Source organism: Bubalus kerabau, chromosome 9 (genome assembly GCF_029407905.1).
Source record: "Bubalus kerabau isolate K-KA32 ecotype Philippines breed swamp buffalo chromosome 9, PCC_UOA_SB_1v2, whole genome shotgun sequence".
NCBI classification, from domain to species: Eukaryota; Metazoa; Chordata; class Mammalia; order Artiodactyla; family Bovidae; genus Bubalus; species Bubalus kerabau.
Window position 1 is genome coordinate 103,427,569 of NC_073632.1, and position 24,292 is coordinate 103,451,860.

The 24,292-nt window shown below is 47.4% G+C and overlaps 1 protein-coding gene across 3 annotated transcripts in view; it reads right to left on the bottom strand.

The window, feature by feature from the left end:
- Positions 1-19,672, bottom strand: part of EZR (ezrin) — a 46,176-nt gene extending 26,504 nt beyond the window's left edge. Inside the window, exons 1-2 of one of the 3 annotated variants that reach the window (XM_055536118.1) lie at positions 19,530-19,672; positions 18,220-18,307 (exon numbers count right to left, since the gene is read on the bottom strand). In XM_055536118.1, the coding sequence (XP_055392093.1) occupies positions 18,220-18,231 (12 nt within the window). In that variant the 5' untranslated portion in view covers positions 18,232-18,307; positions 19,530-19,672. Of the gene's footprint in view, positions 1-18,219; positions 18,308-19,183; positions 19,364-19,529 lie in introns of those variants that run through there. The other 2 variants (XM_055536115.1, XM_055536117.1) reach the window with 2 other exon arrangements.
- Between the last annotated feature and the right edge of the window lie 4,620 nt (positions 19,673-24,292).

Here is a 24,292-nt window from a genome sequence, read left to right on the forward strand (position 1 = left end):
AGTTGTCCGGTAAAATTTCTCCCACAAATGGGAGAACGAAAGCCCAGGAGTCTGAGGAGGAAAAAAAGTTTTACAACTGAAACGAACTGTAAAATCTTCTTCAGGTGCTATTTTGGTTCACGTACTGAATAATTACTGAGACGATACTGTATTTTGGTTTTTCATCCTTGAATCATTAGTCTACAACAGCTTTGTTAGAATATAACTTACATCCCATAAAACTCACCATTTAAAATGTGCACTTCGGTGGTTTTTACTAACTTCTCAGAGTTATGCAACCAACCCCACTAATTTTAGAAACATTTCATCACCCCAGAAAGAAATCCCATGCCCGCTGGCAGTCAATCCTATTACGCCTTCCTCCCAGCCCTGGCAACCAAGAATCGACTTTCTGTCTCCACAGACTTCTCTATTTTGGACACTTCATAGAAACAGAATCATTTTACCATGTGGTCTTTGGGGTCTTGCTTTTGTCACTTGATGTTTTCAAGACTTATCCCTTGTATCATGGATGAGCACTCCCCCTTTTTCACTACCAAGTAATATTCCGCCACCTGGATCCCTTTCGTCTGTCTATTCACTGCTGGTGGATATTTTGGGTTGCAGACCTTCCTTATTACTTGCCATGTTCTTTGGTGATATATATGAAACAGCTGGAAAACAAGTCATTTGAACTAGACAGTACTTTGGCCACCTCATGCGAAGAGTTGATTCATTGGAAAAGACTCTGATGCTGGGAGGGATTGGGGGCAGGAGGAGAAGGGGAGGACAGAGGATGAGATGGCTGGATGGCATCACTGACTTGATGGACATGAGTCTGAGTGAACTCCAGGAGTTGGTGATGGACAGGGAGGCCTGGCGTGCTGCAGTTCATGGGGTGGCAAAGAGTAGGACACGACTGAGCGACTGATCTGATCTGATCTGATGGTCAATGTGGTATTCAAATGGATAAAAAAAAATTTAGGGGCGAAGATGAAAGAAAATGCATTTTTTAAACCAAAATGCAATTTAAGTGTGCTGCTGCTGCTGCTAAATCGCTTCAGTCGTACTGTGTCATTTAAGCTGTAAATAAAAATACGCTGTGTTCTCAGGAAGAAGGTGCCAGCTTGCCAAACCAAGCACTGACTCCTGCCCGCCCCGGGGTGCCCTGGCACTGGAGGCCACAGGCCTATGAGGCCCTTCCCTGTACAGACCAGGAGCAGGTGGGCAGAGGGAGCAGCCCTCCCATGGGCCGAAGGGAGAACCCAGGCTCTCTTGTTCAGGGGTATCCCAAGCAACTCAAGTTCTTTCTCTAAATTTTAAGCAGCAACAGAGTCTTGTTTTGTACTTAACTCCGATGGTATGGAGCACACCATCGCCAGCATTCAATGAAGTGCCCAAAATCTTTTTTTATCTCAACCTTAACTACCTCTGTATTTTTCAATACTACCTCTGTGTTTTCCTTTCGTGGAGTCACCCCCTAAACCCCTCCAGGGCCCATTCGCTGAGGCCACACCAGGCCTGCTTCCTGGGCACAGAGGAGGCAGGAGCAGCCACGCCTTATAGGCTGCTCCCCCCAGGCCCCCATGCTCCGCCAGGGGTTCTCGAACTTGAACGCACCGCAGAGTTAACCTGGAGAGCTTGTCCAAACAGCTTCCTGGGCCCCGGGCCCAAAGGTGCTGACTCAGGAGGCTGGGTGGGCCCCGCTCTTCCCCGCTCACGAGACAGGCCACACCCAGGCAGCCCGGCCCTCGGGGAAAGAGGCCTGGCTAGCACTCTGAACATGCAGGAGCCACAGCTTCTTTTGACAAGATTAATGGCTCCCCCCACCCCAGTTTTGTTTCCTTTTAACTTTTGTCGCTGGGGAGGATGTGGACCACTTTCAAAAGTCTTCACTGAATTTGTTACAACATTGCTTCTGCTCTGCGCCCTGGGCTCTTGGCCCTGAGCACCTGGGATCCATCTCCTCCCACCCAGCACCCCCAACACACACACACTGGAGTGTCACCCACCGGCCGGAGAAGCCCCCAAGGTTAATGTACTGACGGCTACTACTGATCCTCCACCACAGGAAAATACTCATGACTAGGCTTTAGTTCCGGAGAAGGCGATGGCACCCCACTCCAGCACTCTTGCCTGGAAAATCCCATGGACAGAGGAGCCTGGTGGGCTGCAGTCCATGGGGTCGTGAAGAGTCAGACATGACTGAGCGACTTCACTTTCACTTTTCACTTTCACGCATTGGAGAAGGCAATGGCAACCCACTCCAGTGTTCTTGCCTGGAGAGTCCCAGGGACGGGGAAGCCTGGTGGGCTGCCGTCTATGGGGCCTCAGAGTCGGACACGACTGAAGCGACTTAGCAGCAGCAGCAGGCTCTCGTTCAGTACTAGACCTGAACTCACACTGACAGGTTTTCTTAATGAGATGTCTCCACAGAGGAATCCCTGTTTTAGTCCTCTTTGCAGCCTGATCTCCTTTAAGATAAAAATCAATCTCCATGAACAATACTCCAACTCAGTAAAGTCCCAGCGTTAGCTATGACACACAGCGGTCATTTACAAATGCCGGCTAACAGATAACTACCCTCTGTAAATCATTACCATGAGCTCAGCAAACCTGATCAAGCAATCAGCTAAGTGTAGAAACGCAGACCTGTGAATTCAGCCAACTTAGAAAGCCAAGTCGGAAAGCCCCAAAGGCCAAGTGATCTTTTGTTGTTTAGCTCCTCTTGGGCCACATCACTCATCCTCCTCACAAGGTCGTGGCAATGGCTGATGTTACAGACAACTTTGTTTCTATAAAATGAAGTGGTTGTCTTAGATGTTCAGTGCTGCCCCCAGTAACACTGTTTATTATAAACAAAATTCTACAAAATAGTTGCCATTAAAAATCCGATGACCATACTTTACATCGCTACAGTTCCTAATAAGCATATAGTTTTTTAGAAGTGCCTAGCGTTCTGTTCATGAAAGGCAGTTGAGAAAACGCCCGTGTGGTACACCATTCTTGTAAGCATAGAGAGGTCAAAACAAAACCAGTACGTCAAAAAAATGAACACACTGTACAGAGAGAAGACGAGTAAAATAGAAATGTGGCCTTAAAACACAATTTTCATTAAATGGAGTAATGTCCACAGTAAACTGATACTGACCGTAGTGGCCAAGACATCAACTACGCTGTCAGTCAAGAGGGAGGCAGGGGTGGCTCTAAAACGCTGCCACCACGAGCAGCGGCTACACGTCACCAGGCACCTGAAGGCAAGCCGGGTTCAGCACTTCCAGAGGCACACGTGTAAGCGCGAGCTCTTAACACCCGACTTCACGTGGTTTACTGACCTTTAGAGAAGGTGTGAAGAACGGCTGACTACATCTTACTAATAATATAACCCTATGGCAAACCTGACCACCAATGGATGGTCATTTTTATTATTACTCCTTCCTTTCACGCTCCTCTGTATCTTAAGTTTTAAACTCAAGATAAAGTATGTGTGTGTGCTTGTGCCCAGTCATGTCAGACTCTTCCAACCCCATGAAGTGCAGCCCATCAGGCTCCTCTATCCATGGAATTTTCCAGGCAAGAATCCCGGAGCGGGTTGCCATTTCCTTCTCCAGGGAATCTTCCCAACCCAGGGACCGAACCCCTGTCTCTTGCATCTCCTGCATTGCCAGATGGATTCTTTAGCACTGTGCCACTTGTACCCAATCGTTATCTCTTGTCTTCTTTTTCAAGGTTAAAGAAGAAAAAGAATCAAGGTGAAGAAACTGGCTGGTTAGGCTTAGGAAAATTTTCCAGATGGCAAAGAAAACTGGCCCTCTAGCTCCACAAATCCTGTAAAACAAAAAGTCTATGGAATTCATCAGAACACAAACTGCCAGGCAATGCAGTAAGAATTCCACACACCATCAACTGGTCTGAAGCACAACAACCCAGCTGAGACACATGGGTAAGACAGACACAAACTCGCATTCTATTCAAGTTTCTGTAAAACTGTACAAAACCAGGATAATAGAGCAGCCTCTTATTGCCCAGTAATAGGAATAATAAAACCATCAAACGTTAGGGCTACAAGAGTCCACTCATGACAACTCCTGACGAGGTCAAAGTGCTGGCCTCGCTTCCTGAATCACGGATAGGCGCTATTCCTGGGACTACAAGGACAGGGGGATGCCTGTGTTGGTTTCCCCTGGTCTCCTGGCGTCCATCAGGGAGTTCTAGATGACTGCATCCCTGTGATAATGGTCATTCCTCCAGCAGGAAGTTCTATATTCAGATTGAGACTGACAGTAAGAAAGACTCCAATTCCCTGTAGGTAGTATTTGTCAAGAAACTGAATTTAACCCAGCACAATTGAGCACCTCAGGCAAAGCCATCATCCTTCCGGATCCCAACAGCCCTGCCCTCCCCGCCCACTCCTCCATGCCAAGAACCCGCCTGCCAATTCAGGAGAGGTAAGAGACGTGGGTTCGATCCTGAGGTCAGGAAGATCCCCTGGAGGAGGGCATGGCAACCCACTTCAGTATTCTTGCCTGGAGAATCCTATGGACAGAGGACCCTGGTGGGCTACAGTCCATAGGGACACGACTGAAGCGAATTAGCACACGCACACAGACTGATGAAAAGTCAAGTCAGATCTAGAGAGTTCAATGTCAAATAAGCCAATGTGACTCTACTACAAACCAAGCAGCAATAGGGTAGAGTTTCTTGGTTCCCATCTTCAGAGAGTCAGGATGCCATGGGGTGAGCATCTACCTTATGTTACAGAGAATTCGTATCACTTTAAGGAGTATTGGGAACTTAGAGTGGATCATGAAAACCCACACTACATACCTCTCATTTCCAAACTGCTCTCCTCCACCACCTTTAGGCTAAGCTTACAGGGAAAAAGCTAAATTCTTAACATGCTGTGGATAATAACAGGGCAGAGTGAAACGTGAAAGCTGGGTCTTGGAATTTCCCTATAACTTCTGTTTCAGGTATCTACATTATGCCATATTTTAGATCCTATTTATGTTACATAAATATACGTTCTAAGTAGAACAGTTAGAATAGGGAGGAAAGAAAAGTGAAAGCCACTCAGTCATGTACGACTCTTTATGACCCCATGGAATTTTCTAGGCCAGAATACTGGAGTGGGTAGCCCTTCCCTTCTCCACGGGATCTTCCCAACTCAGGGATCGAACCCAGGTCTCCCGCATTGCAGTTGGATTCTTTACCAGCTGAGCCACCACGGAAGCCCAAGAATACTGGAGCGGGTAGCCTATCCCTTCTCCAGGGGATCTCCCCTGGCCCAGCAATCGAACCAGGGTCTCCTGCATTGCAGGTGGATTCTTTACCAACTGAGCTATCAAAGAAACCACAGAATAGGGAGGAGGGGTAACTATTTCGTAGGATGACTCTAAATGGGTATTTAGGTAAAAGTTAGCCTGAATACCTTCTTTCAAAGGTTGAGAAACTGAGGCCTAGAAATTTCCTTCCCTATTAAAAATATTTATAGTTGTATAGCTCTTAAAATGTTAGTCCTAAAGCTGTATCTTCACTGATTTTAAAATTTTGAAGTTTGTTATTTCCAAATTCCAGAGTGTAAAGTCTGTAAAGTATATGGATAGATGATACAGACAGGAAAAAAGAGCTCAGATCCACTAATACCCATCGTATAATTTCAAGAACATGAAGTGAAATCCTGAGTCTTTCTAAAGAGCTCCTTTTCCTCTGAAAGTAGGCCACTTCCTGCCCCCAGACCCACTTCCTGTCAGCCAAGGCTGCTTAACAATACAAAAAGCGGACAAACCAGTCCCGCCTGTGCTCATAACTAGAGAAAATCCTGACTTTAGAGCTGGAAGGGAACTTTCTGAGTGTCCCACTAAAAAGGAGGATCAGTCCCCTCCTCTACTTTAAAACTGGGGTTTTGCAAACAGTCAGTGCTACACCCTCCCCGCGGTTCACCAGCTGAGGCACTACCTTGGGAAGGAAACTGAGGCCGTGAGAAACCACTTGCCAGCCCCCTGACAAATGCAAGCATCCTCACTCTCATCCAAGTTCCAGGTCCGCGCTGCAGGGTAACCTGGTGGGATTTCCCTACCTGCCCATGGCACGTGAAAATAATATCCCTGATATCTGCTGGCTCTTGGCTTTTACGATCTTTTATTGGGAGCGTCTGTGAGTAGGAACTGACTACCTCTACACGGGGAATCGCATACACCCTGTGTGTACATTTTAAACTAGACACACGGACACCATTTTCTGTAGGAAGGGGTAAAAACAGAGAGAAAGTTTACCTTTTGCAAAAGAAACCTGTTTCTTCCCAGAAACACAAATAATCTATACCCACCTCTGCTCTCCCGGCTCCGGGCAGGTAAAACAGATCATCATTCGAGGTCACCTTCTCTGTATCTACTGGGCTTGTGGATTCTTGATTCTGTGATATATGTCATTTCAGCTTTACTAGATGTGGCATACGATTTCAGCACTGATTTAGTTCACTGAGAAGGGAGGTTAATCATATCCACAAACTCAGGATCCCATAAAAGAACGCAAGGGACAGGGCCAAAAGGGCTATCACATGCTACAATGGTTTTTAATTCCAGGCTCATAAAACACAGGAAATTAAAGGCCTATAGACTAAACTTCATTCCACCTGGAGCACAGTGTTTTCTTAGTAAATTTAGAAGTTTATGAACAGTTTTCTAATCCAGTGGGGGAAAAGCTCGTGAAAGAATTAAAGTGTCAAAACCACGTAGTTCCTTTGCTAACCTGATGTTTTAGCGAAGGGCATATGAAATAAGCCACGCTAAAACCTTGCACCATTTCTGAAATAAATCGTTGCCCCTAGTTAAGATCACATGTGCTGCAGTATTATTACTAACTTCTACACTGGGAACGGTGTTAAATAATATTTCTCCTGTAAGGAGCTTTGATAAGGTGTACTTGAACTTGACCAAGAAGTCTTTACTTCTACCATCTTTCAAAAACAGAGACCCCAAACAATGTGTTGTTTTTTTTTTTTAATCCAAGCTAAAAAACAAACAAAAAAAAAATCAGCAAACAAAATCTGCTTTGAGTAAGCCAACTTCAGTTGAACTTGTGCCTTTAAATCCCTTTGTTTCTGAAATTATAGGAAGTTTATAAAAAAATAACCTCTTCATTTATACTTTGTCACAATCAAGTATGTTACATCTGGAGCGGGATTGTAATTCTGTAGGCGGTTCCTGGACGGGAGTGAGGAGACCCGGTGGCTGCTTCTCAAGCCCACCCACCAGCCCCTGCAGCTCCCGGCTGCTGCATTTCCTGCGGGTCTCACCTCCTCCCACCCCACCCCCAGTCCCAGCACGGACTGCACACTCATCTCTTCAAATGGCTGCTCAAGATTCCACTAAGTAATGCCCCACCCTTGAGTGTGCTCATTTCCAATTTTCAGCTTCGAGAATGCAGCTATTGAGACAATGACCTATTTCTAGTTGGGTCACCCCTTCCCCCACCAAGAAAAAAAAAAATCGTGGGAATACAGAGTCATAGAGGAACCAACTGGGAACAGACAGTTCTGTGTGTTTCCAAGTCACTGCAATTCTGACCTGAGCTCTCCTTTAATAAAAGGAGTGTGGAGGGTGAGAGGGCCCAGGTGGGGTTAAGTCAGTCCTCCATCTCGTCAGAGCACCAAAGGGCTAAGAGCTGCGGTTCTCCTCTGGGGGCCAGATCCTGGGGGGATCTGGTGATTTGAAAAAGTGACGGCATCTTTCCCTTCTGCCCCTACAAGGTGCTTAAAAAAAAAAAAAAAAAAAACCTTTTTGGAAAACTGGAAACATTCACAAAAGCAGAGAGAACAGAGTGGTGGACTCCTCATCCAAGACTCCTGACTCATCCACTCTACCACTTAAAAATTTTTTTTTGCTAGTACATTTTAAGACCATTGTATATCACTTCACTTGTAAAAACTTCAGTATGTAGCCCTAATGGACTTTAAATATATTTTAAGCTTAGATACATATATAAATATATATAAGCATACACAAATACAAAACCACCATGTCCCATCATAGCCCACAATTAAAAACTATTCCTTAGGTGGTGCTAGTGGTAAAGAACCTGCCTGCCAATGAAGGATACCTAAGAGATGCAGGTTTGATCCCTGAGTCAGGAAGATCCCCTGGAAAAGGAAATGGCAACCCACTCCAGTATTCTTATCTGAAGAATCCCATGGACAGAGGAGCCTGGCAAGCTACAGCCCATGGGGTCGCAAAGAGTTGGACATGACTAAGCAACTTAATATTATTAAAGTTTAGTCAATGTTCAATGGCTCCCCAATCCCTCTGCAACTTTGTCATCTTATACTTCCAAACTGCCCTGTTTGGCCAGTTTCTTAATAAACATCACGTTTTCCTCACCCTATCTCCCTATCTAAGTCCCACTTAAGAGTCCCACCCAAACAGCAATGTATTATGTAAGCAGATACTTGAACACCCAACGAGCAACATCCATAATTATGTAATCAAGGCAGTGAAACAGCTTGACGAGAATACTAATATATATTTTCATAAATAAAGAGGCGGTTCCAATTTAAAACTTATGTTCTAAGCTTCTACCAAGTGATCTGTGATTCAGTTTTCTCCTTAAAAACTTAAGGAACAATGTTGGATATGTTTCTAAAACCTGTTTTACCAAAAAAACCTATAGACGTAGTAATGGTGAAGTGAAGTCGCTCAGTCGTGTCCGACTCTTTGCGACCCCATGGACTGTTGCCTACCTGGCTCCTCTGTCCATGGGATTTTCCAGGCAATAGTACTGGAGTGGATTGCCATTTCCTTCTCCAGAGGATCTTCCCCACCCAGGGATCGAACCCGGGTCTCCCACATTGTAGACAGACGCTTTACTGTCTGAGCCACCAGAGAAGTCCAATAATGGTACAACATGCAAAATATTATTCAGAAAGAATAAATTTCACAAAAACAAATGCTTGAGAAATGATGGAAGAATCCAAGCAGGTATTGCAAATGACCATGTACTTATCACCAAACCTACTGTTAAAACAGGTTCCTGAAGAAATGTCACCTTGGCTCACGGCCCAATGCAACGGTGATTTACCAAAAAAAAACAGAAAAAAAAGTCACATGCTGTTGGCTAAGTCACTCTGCTTGGGGTTTCAACTCTTCAACCAAGAAAACAATCAGTGAAGAGGATACAAGTACCTGCGCCTCTTGGCAAAGCTGGGATGAGAGCGGACCCCAGCTCCCATCACCCCCTGACAGCAGCTATCTTTCTCCACTACAGTGTAAGGGTCTTGAAAGCAGGCACTGCCCCCATCTTGCTCACCAACATACTCCCAGGACCAAAATAACCTGGCATACAGTAGCTTCTCTACTTGTTGAATGACAGATGAATTTTACGGAGGGTTGTGGTGGTATTCATTGTGGGAACAGGAGAAAAAAGCAGGCCAAAAATCTATTGCATTATTAGGCTGTTTAAGTCAGGGGTTAAAAAAAAAAAGGATGCCCACCATGAGGTATGAAAGCTTTTAATCAGATCAGAATTCACTTGTTCCAAGTGGAGTGGCCACATTTACACTGTCCTCTGTGTGACAAAGAGACCCTGCTACACACAGTGCGAGGCAGGTCCTGGGACCTCATTTCCAGAGAGGGGGAAGGGCTCGGGGACAATGAGCGGCAGGCACGCTCCCTACACACCGACCCTTCTTCCCTCTATCTGCCAATGAAGCAAGCACTTAAACGTCTCTTCCAGAAGCAGATAATGATGCCCCCACCCCCAAACCACTTGGCTTCTCACTCTGGGGCCAGGGAAGACAGAAAGCAAAGAAACAAGCTTATCTATCGCCGTTTTGCATAGAAATAAGTTGAAGTAAACAAAGCAGTAAGGGGCGGACAGTAAGAGAGGGGGCTCTCCTTTAGCCAAAATGCTCCCAACTAGGGATCAAATTATAAAACCATGTATGCTCAAACACTCACACATAGACAATAGTTAATTTTAAATGATCGGTGATGGAAAAAAAGCAACCCATTCATATAACACTCTCTTTCCAACTCAAATATCGGGTACAAATTGCTTTCTTTTAGCATATGCCAGAAACCTGTCATTATACAATGGCTGAGCAAATGTGACACAGGATACCACCACTTCCCTAGAGAAACAAGATCCACAGAACACCAGCCTTGTTTAAAACATTACCACAGCGCCAGCCATGCCCGCTCCTTGGTGATGAAGCTCACAGGAAACGTCCAACTCAGGCCTGCGATGCACTGGATGCTAGCTAATGAAACCAATTCTTTGTACTTTGACGAAATAGTTTTAAAAATTGGAACCAATGGGGTGGATCCGGCTCCATATACTATTAGCTTAGTCATGAAATAGACAGGAAGTTACATCAAAGGCTCAGCAATAATTACTTTTATCCTAAAGCAGGGATTGGCAAATTTTTTCAGTAACGGGCCAGACAGTAAATACTTCAGGCTTTGCGGGCCATTATTTGGTGGTTGCTGTATATTATTGTTCTTACTGCTTGGAAAAACACTTCAAATTGTAAAAACCAATCCTGGTACCCCACAGGCAGAGGAGGCCTTTCCCTACCCCATCCTGAAGTGGAAACAATGGTTTACGATACTTGAAATGACAATCTTTTGATATAGACAGTTTTAAATTGATCATCTCTCAGGCAAAAATAGAAATGAAAATTAGGCTGTGGGTAGTGAGTTGGACATGACTGAAGTGACTTAGCGGCAGCAGTGACTTCAAATCTAATAGAATGGAGAGCAAAGTCTAATGCTGCCTATTATACAGTTTCATCCTTTATCAATAAAAGTCCGGTCAGGGTCAGAAATTTTTCATTTTGCTTACAAGGTTTGTTTTCTCAAGTATATTAGGTTAAAAGAATAATTATTATGATAACACACTTTTTTCCATTTCCTTTGAAACAGCATTACTGTTTATCCATGGGTGTTTAAACAGGCTTGGAGGATGGAATGTGAATCATAAAACAAGGAAAACAGTAGCAACCAGTGCTGCTGCCTGAAATGCCCTTCTGCCTTTCGGCACTGGTGAACTCCTATGCATCCCTCAATACCCACCTGAGGCATCTCCCGCAGTTGGGAGGCATTTCCTGGCTCTCCAGGGCACATAATATTCTGTATCTCTATTACCACACTCACCATACTGCACTGCAATTGTTTACATACCGGACTCCCCTTCAAGGCAAAAACCTCTTATTTTTATAGTCGACACCTAGCACATAAGGGCATATAATTGGGCTTCAATAAATGAGGAAGGAAGCCATATGATTTACAAGGGAATTCTGACAATGAGAAGACATAGAGGATGAAAAAGAGAGAGTATTCCCTTTCACTAAATAACTCAAATGTTTCACATTGCTGTTTTCCCTGGAAGATCTATTGACCAACTTACCTGGTTTATAGCAACCCAGGGACAAAAGCCCTTAGTTTTAATTATAGGTTACACTGGGAAGTTTGTAAATTATGTTTCAAGGGAGAAGCATGCATAGTAAATTAAATCAAGTTTACAACATTGGAAGAGAAACTGTTTGGATTTCACAAATATAAGCTTTGTCTCAGTTTACTATTATTTTTTAAACCTTTTATTCTTTTTTTTTTTTTAACTTAAAAAAAATTTATTTGGTTGTACTGGATCTTACTTGTGGTGCATGGGCTTAGTTGCTCCACAGCATGTGGGATCTAAGTTCCCTGGCCAGGGATCAAACTCATGACCCTGCAATGCAAAACGATTCTCTACCACAGGACCATCCGGGAAGTCCCCTGTCTCAGTTTATTTTACATAACTTCTTTTCACTTAAAAAAATTTTTTTCTTTAACTTTCACTTTACAGATGAACAAAATAGAGCCTCACAGAAACTAAATGGCTTGCCAAAGAACAGGTAAATAGTAAATTACAAAACTATTTTTATGGCTCTTTGCATCTTTATTTTATTTGGAAAAGTTATGTACATTAATTATATTGGGCTGGCCAAAAAGTTCATTTGGGTTTCTCCATAAGATGTTAACAGAATATATATTAAGTATTTCACTTTACTCAAAAGTCTCTAACCTCATAGCACAATGTTTATTTTTCTTTCTTAAAAAAGAAAACTATTTACAGAAGTCTGGAATAAGATCTTTATTCTTTATGTCAAAAGCCATAGATAGCATGTTAGAAGCAAAATAAGGCAACTTTCTGGTCTCTTCAATAGATATTCCATATTTAATTAGTAGTGGCAGATGCACAGAAAGCGCTGAAATTAAAAACTAATTGAGGAGTTGAATCCCAAGTGTAGTTAGTACTGAAGTTAAATAAAACATAAGGGATAATTCAAAATGTATTCACTAATTTTCAAAAAAAAGACTGAATCCTACTACTTCAGATTTGAATTGAAATGCCTAATTACTGTAAGAAAGAGTTATACTGAATTACCCCAAGAATTCCCAAAGTGTCAGATTCAAAGTTTAAGCTAAAAAAAGTGAAGAATTATGTTAATTAACTAGTCGTGATATTGCTTTCTTTTTCTAAACTGCAAGAACTAGTAAAATTACTCAAAATGTTGTTAGAAATTACAATACTATTATTTAGGATGGTAATGAAAAGGAGAGGCCAGTGTGGAAGGATAGGAGAAAAAAGAGAAAAAAGGAATGAGATCTCTTTGTTCCCAGCCATTTAATAGGAAATGTTGGCCTCTTTTCCCCTTTAAAAACAAAGAGAGCCAAAATTTGAAAGCTCACTGGTCACTGCCAAATTAAGCTCTGCAACTGAACTCCCTGCAGAGAGAACTTCAAATCAGAGACACTCTCTGCACCATAGCTGGGCTTGCCTTTCTGCAGCCTCAGCCCCATCCAGTGATCTCCCTTTTCCCACCCTGGCCACATTCCAAACACCAATGTCGGCCCCCGTGGCACTGGAGCTGGGACCGTGTATCTACGCCCTGAGCGCCTCTGCCTGGGCGGAGGCACTGGGATTACACTGGCCATTGCGGCCCACACACAACCAACAGTATCAACCCCACCAAGACAGCCTCATCGCATTGCTGGGGCCCAAGAGAAAGGAATATATAAAAACTGTCCTTTTCCTATGAAATCGTCGGCTTCCAGACTCTGGGAGTGCATCGGAGCCGTCTGGGGAACTTACTTAAAGCACAGACGCCCAGTCCTCCTGTCCCCAGAGATGGGGATTCAGCAGAGGGACCAGGAACCTTCACATGTCCAGATACTTGCGAACACCCCGAAGTGAGAGTCCAGTACTAAATGAACGCTCGCTTTTAACGATGTGTGTCTACAGTGTGCATGTACACTCAGGAGAAACGTGAAGCTGCTGGACCACTTTTAGTTGATGTAGATTCAAAAATCCTATCATTGGCCAAGTCTGGTACTTGCAAGATATTCTGGCAGCGGGCCATGGTGAGAATCATGAAAGAAGGTGAGTTCTTTCATCAGTCACAGTCACAAATTTATTAACAACACGTACCCACCAAACTCTCGGCCTCCCCTCCCACACTCGATCCTTTTCCAGGCTCCTTATCTCGGAGGATGGCGTGAATGGCACCGCCATCCACCCAGTTGCGCAAGCTGGCGCCCTCTGGCCCAGCACAACCAGCCCATCACTGAGCCCCATCAAGGTCACCTCCGAAAGAGCTCCCAAACACATCCTGTGCCCCCGACCCCACACCCCACCAGGTCCCGGGGCCCACTGCCTCTCAGGACAGTGCCTTCCGCCTCCAGCCCTAACTCTAACCCTAAGCCTAAACCTAACTCTAACACTAACCTGAAAGAAAGTGCTCAGTTGTGTCTACTCTTTGCAACCCCATGGACTGTAGCCCAGCAGGCTCCTCAGTTCATGGAATTTTCCAGGCAAAAGTACTGGAGTGGGTTGCCATTTCCTTCTCCAGGGGATCTTCCCAACCCAAGGATCAAACCCGGATCTCCTACGTTGCAGGCAGCCGCTTTACCGTCTGAGCCACCAGGGAAGCCCTAACCCTAAAGCACGTCTGACCAGGCCACCTCCTTCCAAGTCAAAACCCTTCAGAGCTTCCCTGGAGTTAAGCCCCCACGGGGCTGTTTGCAGGCCTTCTCCTGGAAGTCTACACTCACCTACTCTCTCCCACCACAGGGCCTGCGTGCAAGCGGTTTCCGCGGGCAGGTGTGCCCCCACCTGGACACCCCTGCACTCTAGCTTCTCAGCACAGGCAGTGCTGTTCCTGACCCCCAGCCCAGGACTCCCCTGCAGGCACGGCTTCGCCCACACTCAAGTTACCCCACGACCACTGTCTGTCCCTCCCACCGGACTGGAAATCCACAGCAGCAGGGGCTGTTTCTGCGTCTGCTCACCAGCCTCAACACCAGCACGGTAAACGAGTGCTGGACAAAGGGATGAGCGCACAGACCCGCTCCCTGTGCCTCCCAGCATGACAAGACAGACAATGCCGCCCAGCCCGCATGTCTCACCAACACGCGAGAGAGTCTCAGCTGCCTAACTCTCCATCTGGGTGCGGTGGAGGGGGGGAGATAGAGAAAAGGACTCCACGTGTGGCGGGGGAGGGCGGGGGGATGAGGGAGGTAGAAAACGTATTCCTGTTAAAATCCTTAATGGAAAAGAATACAGAGTCTCAAGAGGCAAGGGCATCTCAGAAATTATCTGACGACTCTAGCACAGGGCAGGATTCCAACACACTTTCAGTTTTTCTACTGAAGGGAGTTGATCTACTTGTACATTAGAAACTTCCTTATCGACACTTGAGGGCTGAATGGCTAAGGCATCACGGGTGCCACTGAAAGGCAGCTCGGGCTAAACTTCTCAGAAACAGCTGAGAGCTTGGCCTTGACACAACAGCCTTTTCATCCCTAAGCCTGACTGCAGCGGCTTTCCTTCCTGCCGCCCCGTGGGTCCTCTGTCACAACGAGGAAAGAGGGTGGGGGAGCGGGGAGGAAGCAGAAGGGGAAGGAGCCCGCGGGTCACCTTCAGTCGACCGTGGGCACACGGGGCAGGCTTCCTGAGCCACGGCCCTGAGCACCCAGTCCACGCCTCTCCCAGATGAGAGACACCAACCAGGCCAGACCGGCCAGCTGGGCAGAGGCCGTGGTGCCTTCTGGACCTCAAACCATCCTCCTTGGCCATCTACCCGTCACAGCCCAGAGCAGCTCTGGGAAAAGCAAAACCAGACGATGGACCGCAACCCTGCAGCGCCCGGGGAACCAGCCCAGGGGACTGAGCAAGACTCCTCAGTCCGCCTGCCCAGTTCCACACTGGCTGGCTTTTCTACTCAGCTGTGTCACATGTTACCTAAGCCTCTTTCCCTTCTGGATGGCTCCCAGGGAGTTTTCCAGGTCCCCTTCCCAGTGTCTGCCTGAGTCTGGGCTCAGGTCCCAGACTGTAAGCTCCCTGAGGACAAGATCTGTTGCAACCATCTGCGCGACACTTTGTGCCTGGCACCCAGAGACTGGGCCAAGATGCTCTCTGAAAGCAGACGTGCAGTCTTCCTAACGAGCAGTATCACGAGAAAAAGCAGCAAATAGATATCATTTCCTTTATATAATTGTTTTGCAAATAGAGTCATCATCCACTGACTATTCAGACACAATCAAAAATACTCTGCCTGCCGAATTCAAGGGGTCAGAGGAGGCCCAGATCCTGACTCTACAGCCAACTTTACAGTTTGCCCTCATTCCTGTTAAAAATCACCATGGGAAGTCACCTACCAGAATTCTTGGTTTGGGCTTGAATAACAGGAATCAATAACTGTTCCAAGGACACACCTGCAGACCTTGCTGATGATGCATCCACTTTAACATCCAGGGAGGGAGCAAAAAACAACAGTAACAACAACTAGATACACTCTAACAGCCTTACACGGGCCCATCAGCCAGGAAGCTCTTAAGGACCTGCAGGTGGCCCTCATGGGATTCACATGGACAAAAAGTTAAGTGTATTCATTTAACAAGGCAAAATCTCCAAGACCCTACTCCACCAAAAAGGTAGGAGGTAGAAACTTCCCATGGTCAACAGCTGTGGCTCATAAAAGGACACCTCACAATACCACCTGCAAATAACTGTAAAAATTATATAAAACATAGTCTTTCAGAACCTCACTCTGAGTTACTGCGACCCTAACATACAAGGAGGTTACAAGTCAAGAATGGCCACTACTATCCTTCCTGAAAGAATTCAACAACTACTTGGTCAGAAAAACATTGTTAAGTTTCTGGTCCATCAGAAAGGAACTTTATAGCCAAATGAAATGAAAACATACCTGCCCTAAGAAAGAAGAAGAGAGCCTTAAAAAGCAAGGCCATTCCCACACATGGCACAAGGGTGGACTCTGCGGACACCGTGCTAAGTGGAATGGGCCATCACAGAAGGACAAATGCTGTGCAATCTCACTCACGTGAGGCACCGAGAGGAGTCAAAGGCAGAGAGACAGAAAGGAGAGGGGCGGCTGCCAGGGGCTGGAGGGAGTGGGGGAAAGGAGTGAGTGTTTAACGTGCACAGTTTCCGTTTGGGACGAGGAAGAAGTTCTGGAGGTGCGTGGTGGTGGCAGCTGCGTGACCGTGTGCACGGGCCTAACGCCACGGAGCTGTACGCTTAAAACTCACTCAGATGGTCAAGTGCACGCCACGTGAACTCCGCTACCAAAAAACACACAAAAAGCACACACACCAGAAAAAGAACAAAAGCAATTACAGGTCTTTATGAGAAACACAAGTAGTGACTGACAGGAGACGGGTATACCGACTGTTATCTGAGTGATATTTTAAAAGCTGAACTCTCAACATCTTTTCTTTAGTGAAAGCCACAGACCAGGAGCGGTAAGTTCCTGATCACTGCTCTGAGTAACCAGTACAGGGCTATGCCCGGAGTAAAGCTCTATGTTTAGGTCCATTTTACACCACAGGAACTGTAAAGCCTGAAGGCCATTACCAACTGGAAATGAAAAGAATTATTCAGTGTAGGGGAAAAAAAATTGTCTGCATCGTGAATGAATCATCTTGATGATGTAACTGAGGCGAAAGCTCTACCGGCTTCTCAATCTGTTAGCCTATGAACAGTGTCATTTATTTAACCTAACAGTAAAACAAAACTTATCAAGAACTCCTTTCAGAGAATCTAAAATGTGACGGTAGAAAACAAAACACATAAGCACTGACTACAGAACCAACTCGTTTGAAAAACTAGGTTTCTCATAAACTCCATACGTATATGAAATTATGTATTTTATGTATGGAGTGTATTTTCATAAATTTCATAGGAATCTTTTATTGTAATTTTCAATGAATCCAGATATTCTCGCCACTGGGATTCAAAACTCCAAAAATCTTCAATTATCTCCTCCCCAATTATCTGGTCACCAGTTCACCTGTGTTCAAGCTGGTGGAACAGATACCACTTGCTAAGAAACGCTGGTCACAAAGAAGCTGCCTTGTTCGCCCAACTTAAATGAAAGCCGTATGAAGCCCAGGCTGGCCACCATCCCACCCGAGAGACAGATTCAGGCGACACAAATCAGATTCGGGGAAAGTGGGGTTAAGTGGTGCGGGCGCAGCAGTGCTCGGGGGTCAGCTGATGTTTCGGAGGTGCGCCAGGAGCCTGATTATCAAACTCCTGGGCTGCCTGCCTTCATCTGCAATTCAAGTTCATTACCAAAGCCCTCTCCGAGATAGGAATCCTGCTGCCACCAGCAAATTCCCGGGTTAACAGAGCACGGCTTCAGTCGGATGAACTGGAACGAGGCTACCCCCAGAGAGTATCCCCTCCACCCCTCTTTAAAAGAGAGCGCCAGGGGAGGAGTTGGGGCTCGCCTGCTCCCAGACCCGGGAAGGCAGCGGGCGCGCGCCGTGGGAAGCCACCTGCCTCTCCTGCGACTCAGGCTCCTCTTCGGGGAAGAAAACTTCCAGGTTGTCTTAGGACAGGGGTTTTCCACCGCCCGAAGGCGCCTAAAAGGCATTCGGATTTTTCTCAAAGACCCTAACCCCCAAGGCGCGGTGGCGGAGGGGGCTCGCAAACAAAAGGACCGTAGAGAGAAAAGCATCGCAATCTTGTTTTCTCCAAGAGTTCCACAAAGGGATGACGAGGAAGAAAAGAGCGGAGACGATCCCCTGCTCCTGCCCTCTATCTAGTCCGCCTAGAAAAGAACCTTATTCTACCCCCCCAAAAAAACCCCAAAAGCCCCAAACCTCGCCCAGATAACTCCGCTTGAAAATCGTGCTCAACACATCCCGCCCTGCCCACACACACCCGGGGACTTACCGGTTTCGGCATTTTCGGTTCTGGACAGGTTTTCTCGCCTTCCTTGGAAACACGCTCTCCAGCAGCAGCTGAAACGCCCTTTCCCGACCTGCAGGCGGAGGAAGCCCTGTGAGCGTGCCCAGCAGTCCTCCTGCCGCTCCCGCCGCCGCCGCCCCGAGACTCGGCGCCCGCCCCGCGCTGCCGCTTAAGAACCGGCCGGGCGGGCGCCGGGATGAGTCACCGCCCAACCTGCAATTACCGCGGGCCGGGCGGGCCCAGCGCCGAGGGGGCGGTGGGGGCGCGGCGCGCCGAGAGGCGGGGCGTGGGCGGAGCCAGGCACCATGGGGCGGGGCCGGAGGCGGGGCCCGGGCGGTGGGGAGCGCGGCGCCGGGGGAAGGAGCGCAGGGGAGGGGTGTGGCCAGGGGCGTGGCCCGGCGGGGGCGGGGCGCGGAGCCCGGGCGGCAGGGAGCTCAGAGGAGGGGAGGGGAGGGGAGGGGAGAGGAGAGGAGGGGAGGGGAGGAACGGGGCGGGGCCGGGCGGGGCAGCTGCTGGCTAGGGGCCTGGGCTGCAGGGAGGGGGCCGGGCCGGGTCGGAACCGGGGGAATGGGGGGCTGTCCGCCGAGGAACTCCTTGGGGCTCCCCGGAAGCCCGCGGGATCCCAGAAGACGGCAAGTTTCACTTTGTGAAGCAACCGTTTGCCCCAGGGCTGAAACCGCAACCGTCAACCCTTTGAGAAATACTTTGTGAAAATGGTCCCCGCCCGGACGCGGGCGCGGGGGCCTGGGGGCGCGTTCACGCAGCCCGGGCTCCACCGGCGCTCCGGGAGAAGGGCCCGAGGGGCCGGGCTGGGGCGCGGGAGGTTGCGCGGCGGCCACGCGGGCAGCCTCGGCTCCACCTGCCGCGTGTGTGGGCCGCGCCAGGGGCCCGCCGGTCCTGGGCTCCCGCGCCTACTGTCCCGTCGGCCGGGCGTCCTGCGCCGCCACACCTGTCGTCCTGTTCCGGCCCCTCCGCCGAGCGCGCGGCGCGAACCCCGCTCCCGCCGACCCGGGCCGCGCCCCGCTCACCCGCGGCTCCTGCAGAGGACGGCTGCGCTCCCCGCGATCCGTGCGTCCGAGCAGTGCACCCGCGGCCCGCGCTCCCGAGAGTCCCCGGCGGGGCGGGGCCCCGGGGCCGCGCCCCTGCCCGCCCCGCCCGGCCTGCGAGGTGCGGCTCGTGGGGAAGATGGCCGCGGGGACCCGGGGAGGGGGCGCCCCCCGCTTCCCCCACCCTCGGAAAGACCTCCCCTCAAGCCTTCTCTGTCCTTCCCCTCGCCCTCGGAGAACTTTGCCGACCTTGACTCAGCTCCCGAGGGTGGAGGAGAGGTGCGAGACCGTCCCGCGGTGGACCGAGGGAGAGCAGGGACGTGTAAATGAGCCTGCGGGGGCCGGAAGGCTGCCGCCGCGGAGGAGCGGGGCCTCTCGGGGTGCGGCCGTCCCCGTGGTCAGGTCATTTTGTCGTCCTCGCCCCCGGGTCCGAGACGGGATAATTTTTGAGAACCGGGGACCTGGGCTGCTGTGTCTCCCCGCGCACGTGGCCGCCTCGGCGCTTGGATTCCGCGGGGATGATGGGCGCAAGCATTAGAAGGCGCTCCATAGCCCAACGCTCTTGGTTAAAGGACACCCTTGTGACCTCATTTGACTTGATTAACTCAAAGTTTATGGGGGGGGGGGGGGGCGGAGGATAGAGAAGAAATCTCCTTAGAAATTCTGGGAATTATTTTTTTTTTTAATTTTGTTTTTGCAAATGGTTCTCAAAAGGATTTAAATACACACACGGACCTTGGTGGCCATTGGGATTTGTTGCGCAGCGATTAAGAGAGCTAACGAGAGCACCGGTTCTCAAAGCCTGCTTCCCAGACTAGCAATAACAGCATCACCTGGGAACTTGCAGATATGGAAATTCACAGCTACTTCCCAAAACCTACAGAATTAGAAACTCTCCGCCTGGGGCCCGAAGTCTGAATCTTAAAGCCCTCCAGGTGATTGTGATGTAGGCTAAGGGTTGAGGCCAGAGATTTTCCTGAATTCCTTTCCTGGTCTAACTCCCTATTTGAGTTGAATAAGTTATTTAACACTTTACCATCTGTAAAATGGCATAATTATGGCACCTATTTCATAGAGTTGTTATGAGGATTTAAGGAGTCAAGGACTTCCCTAGTGGTTCAGACGGTGAGACCCAGATTCCATCCTTGGGTCAGGAAGATCCCCTGGCAAAGGGAATGGCAACCCACTCCAGTAGTCTGGCCTGGAGAATTTCATGGACAAAGGAGCCTGGTGGGCTGTAATCCATGGGGTCACAAAGAGTTGGACACCACTGAGTGACTAGCACAACAACAATGAGTGGATACATATAAGATGCCTAGAACAGTGCCTGGCACATAGTAAGAGTGCAAATCTGTCCTGGTACAGAGAGCAACTAGTGACTCTGGGCAAACACTAAATGGTAAGAGTCTCTTAGGCGATGGCACCCCACTCCAGTACTCTTGCCTGGAAAATCCCATGCACAGAGGAACCTGATAGGCTGCAGTCCATGGGGTCGCTAAGAGTCAGACAGGACTGAGCAACTTCACTTTCACTTTTCACTTGCATGCATTGGAGAAGGAAATGGCAACCCTCTCCAGTGTTCTTGCCTGGAGAATCCCAGGGACGGGGGAGCCTGGTGGGCTGCCATCTATGGGGTCACACAGAGTCGGACATGACTGAAGTGACTTAGCAGCAGGATAGAGATACTAGTAGGACCCACTTCATGGGGTTATAGAGATTGAATGAGGTTATGTGTGCAAAGTGTTTAGCACCATTCTGGCCTCTTAATGCCTATCCTCTCTTTGGGATGGACTGCTTTAGGGATAGCCCTTGTCTCCCATGACCCCTTCCCCCACCCCTAGCTGCAGGTCCAGGGCATTTCAGACATCCAGGTGAGTAGGGAGGCCTTTTTTGAGATTTGGTCCTCTATTTGGGCACGTCTATTCCCTCTGAAAAAGGAACTTTTAAGAAGTGAAAATGTAAATGAACTGCATTAGTAAGGTAACTGAAAGGTATTTAACCTAGTGATAAAAGTTCAGGTTGGACATGTCATTCCTCCCATGCTCTATCTCCACCTCTTATCACTGCCTGGAGCCTTGTTAGTCATTTTTGGTCCCCAACTATACTGATAGGATATGCCTCTAATTTTTTTTTTTATCTCACCCAGGTCACAGTATTTTGTTTTAACTGGATGTTTGAAATAGCAGCAGCCTGATACCTTCTGGAGCATTTCTATACTTTACCCTTCAGGGGAATACTAAGAAATGAACTGACCTGTGGCAGTGTTGTAAAAATGAAAAAAGATCACAGGTTTTAGAAGCACACAGAGCTAAGTAAATTCTGGTTCCAGCTCACAAGCTGGTCACTTTGGGCAAATCTCTTAACCTGACCAAGCTCCCACCTCTCCATCTGTAGGCTGGAGATAATGTTTATTTCATAGTGTTCTTGTGTCACTGAGTCGTACAATGTGAGCATTCAACTAACTCAAAGGCAACTTCTGGGTATAATTTTATGGCATAAGTTAAAATAGTACTTTGTAAATCAACTGTATTTCAATTAAAAAAAATCTACAAATAATGCCGGAGAGGGTGTAGAGAAAAAGGAACCCTCCTACACTGTTGGTGGGAATGTAAATTGGTACAGCCACCATGCAGAACAGTATGGAAGTTCCTTAAAAAAAAAAAAACTAAAAATAGAGCTACCATATGACCCAGCAATCCCACTCCTGGGCATATATCCGGAGGAAACTGTCATTCAAAAAGATACATTCATTCCAATATTCGCTGCAGCACTATTCACAATAGCCAAGACATGGAAGCAACGCAATGTCCACTGACAGATGAATGGGTAGAGGACACGTGGTATGTGTGTATATGTGTGTCTGTGTGTATGTGTGTGTGTATATATTTGTGTGTTTATGTGTTCAGTTCAGTTGCTCAGTCGTGTCCGACTCTTTGCAACCCCATGAATCGCAGCACGCCAGGCCTCCCTGTCCATCACCAACTCCCGGAGTTCACTCAGACTCACATCCATCGAGTCAGTGATGCCATCCAGCCATCTCATCCTCTGTCCTCCCCTTCTCCTCCTGCCCCCAATCCCTCCCAGCATCAGAGTCTTTTCCAATGAGTCAACTCTTCGCATGAGGTGGCCAAAGTACTGGAGTTTCAGCTTTAGCATCATTCCTTCCAAAGAAATCCCAGGGCTGATCTCCTTCAGAATGGACTGGTTGGATCTCCTTACAGTCCAAGGGACTCTCAAGAGTCTTCTCCAACACCACCGTTCAAAAACATCAATTCTTCGGGGCTCAGCCTTCTTCACAGTCCAACTCTCACATCCATACATGACCACAGGAAAAACCATAGCCTTGACTAGACGGACCTTTGTTGGCAAAGCAATGTCTCTGCTTTTCAATATGCCATCTAGGTTGGTCATAACTTTCCTTCCAAGGAGTAAGCGTCTTTTAATTTCATGGCTGCAGTCACCATCTGCAGTGATTTTGGAGCCCAAAAAAAGAAAGTCTGACACTGTTTCCACTGTTTCCCCATCTATTTCCCATGAAGTGATGGGACCGGATGCCATGATCTTTGTTTTCTGAATGTTGAGCTTTAAGCCAACTTTTTCACTCTCCACTTTCACTTTCAACAAGAGGCTTTTTAGTTCCTCTTTACTTTCTGCCATAAGGGTGGTGTCATCTGCATATATGAGGTAATTGATATTTCTCCCGGCAATCTTGATTCCAGCTTGTGCTTCATCCAGCCCAGCGTTTCTCATGATGTACTCTGCATATAAGTTAAATAAGCAGGGTGACAATATACAGCCTTAACGTACTCCTTTTCCTATTTGAAACCAGTCTGTTGTTCCATGTCCAGTCCTAACTGTTGCTTCCTAACCTGCATACAGATTTCTCAAGAGGCAGGTCAGGTGGTCTGGTATTCCCATCTCTTTCAGAATTTTCCACAGTTTATTGTGATCCACACAGTCAAAGGCTTTGGCATAGTCAATAAAGCAGAAATAGATGTTTTTCTGGAACTCTCTTGCTTTTTCCATGATCCAACGGATGTTGGCAATTTGATCTCTGGTTCCTCTGCCTTTTCTAAAACCAGCTTGAACATCAGGAAGTTCACAGTTCAGTATTGCTAAAGCCTTGGAGAATTTTGAGCATTACTTTGCCAGCATGTGAGATGAGTGCCAACTGTGTAGTAGTTTGATAATTCTTTGGCATTGCCTTTCTTTGGGATTGAAATGAAAACTGACCTTTTCCAGTCCTGTGGCCACTGCTGAGTTTTCCAAATTTGTTGGCATATTGAGTGCAGCACTTTCACAGCATCATCTTTCAGGATTTGAGTATATATATGTGTGTGTATGTGTGTGTGTGTGTATATGTGTGTGTGTATATTCTTTTTTATGGCTGAATAATATTCCATATAAAGAATGAGAAATGATGCCATTTGCAGCAATATGGATGGATCTAGAGATTATCATACTAAATGAATTAAGCCAAAGATAAATATCATATGATATTGCTTATATATGGACTCTGCTTATGCTGCTGCTGCTAAGTCACTTCAGTCGTGTCCGACTCTGTGCGACCCCATGGACTGCAGCCTACCAGGCTTCTCTGTCCATGGGATTCTCCAGGCAAGAACACTGGAGTGGGTTGCCATTTCCTTCTCCAATGCATGAAAGTGGAAAGTGAAAGTGAAGTCGCTCAGTCGTGTCCGACTCTTAGCAACCCCATGGACTGCAGCCCACCAGGCTCCTCCATCCATGGGATTTTCCAGGCAACAGTACTGGAGTGGGGTGCCGTTACCTTCTCCCAATCAGGAGGTTAGGATTAACATATATGCACTGTTATATATGAAATAGGTAACTAACAAGGACCCACTATATAGCCTATAAGGGAGAAGAAGCTGAAAACGAAGCTGAAAAGTGTATATATATAAACTTAACTGAATCACTGTGTTGTACACCTGAAACTAATGTGATATTGTAAATCAACTGTATTTCAAAACAAAAGTATAGAGACAAGGAAT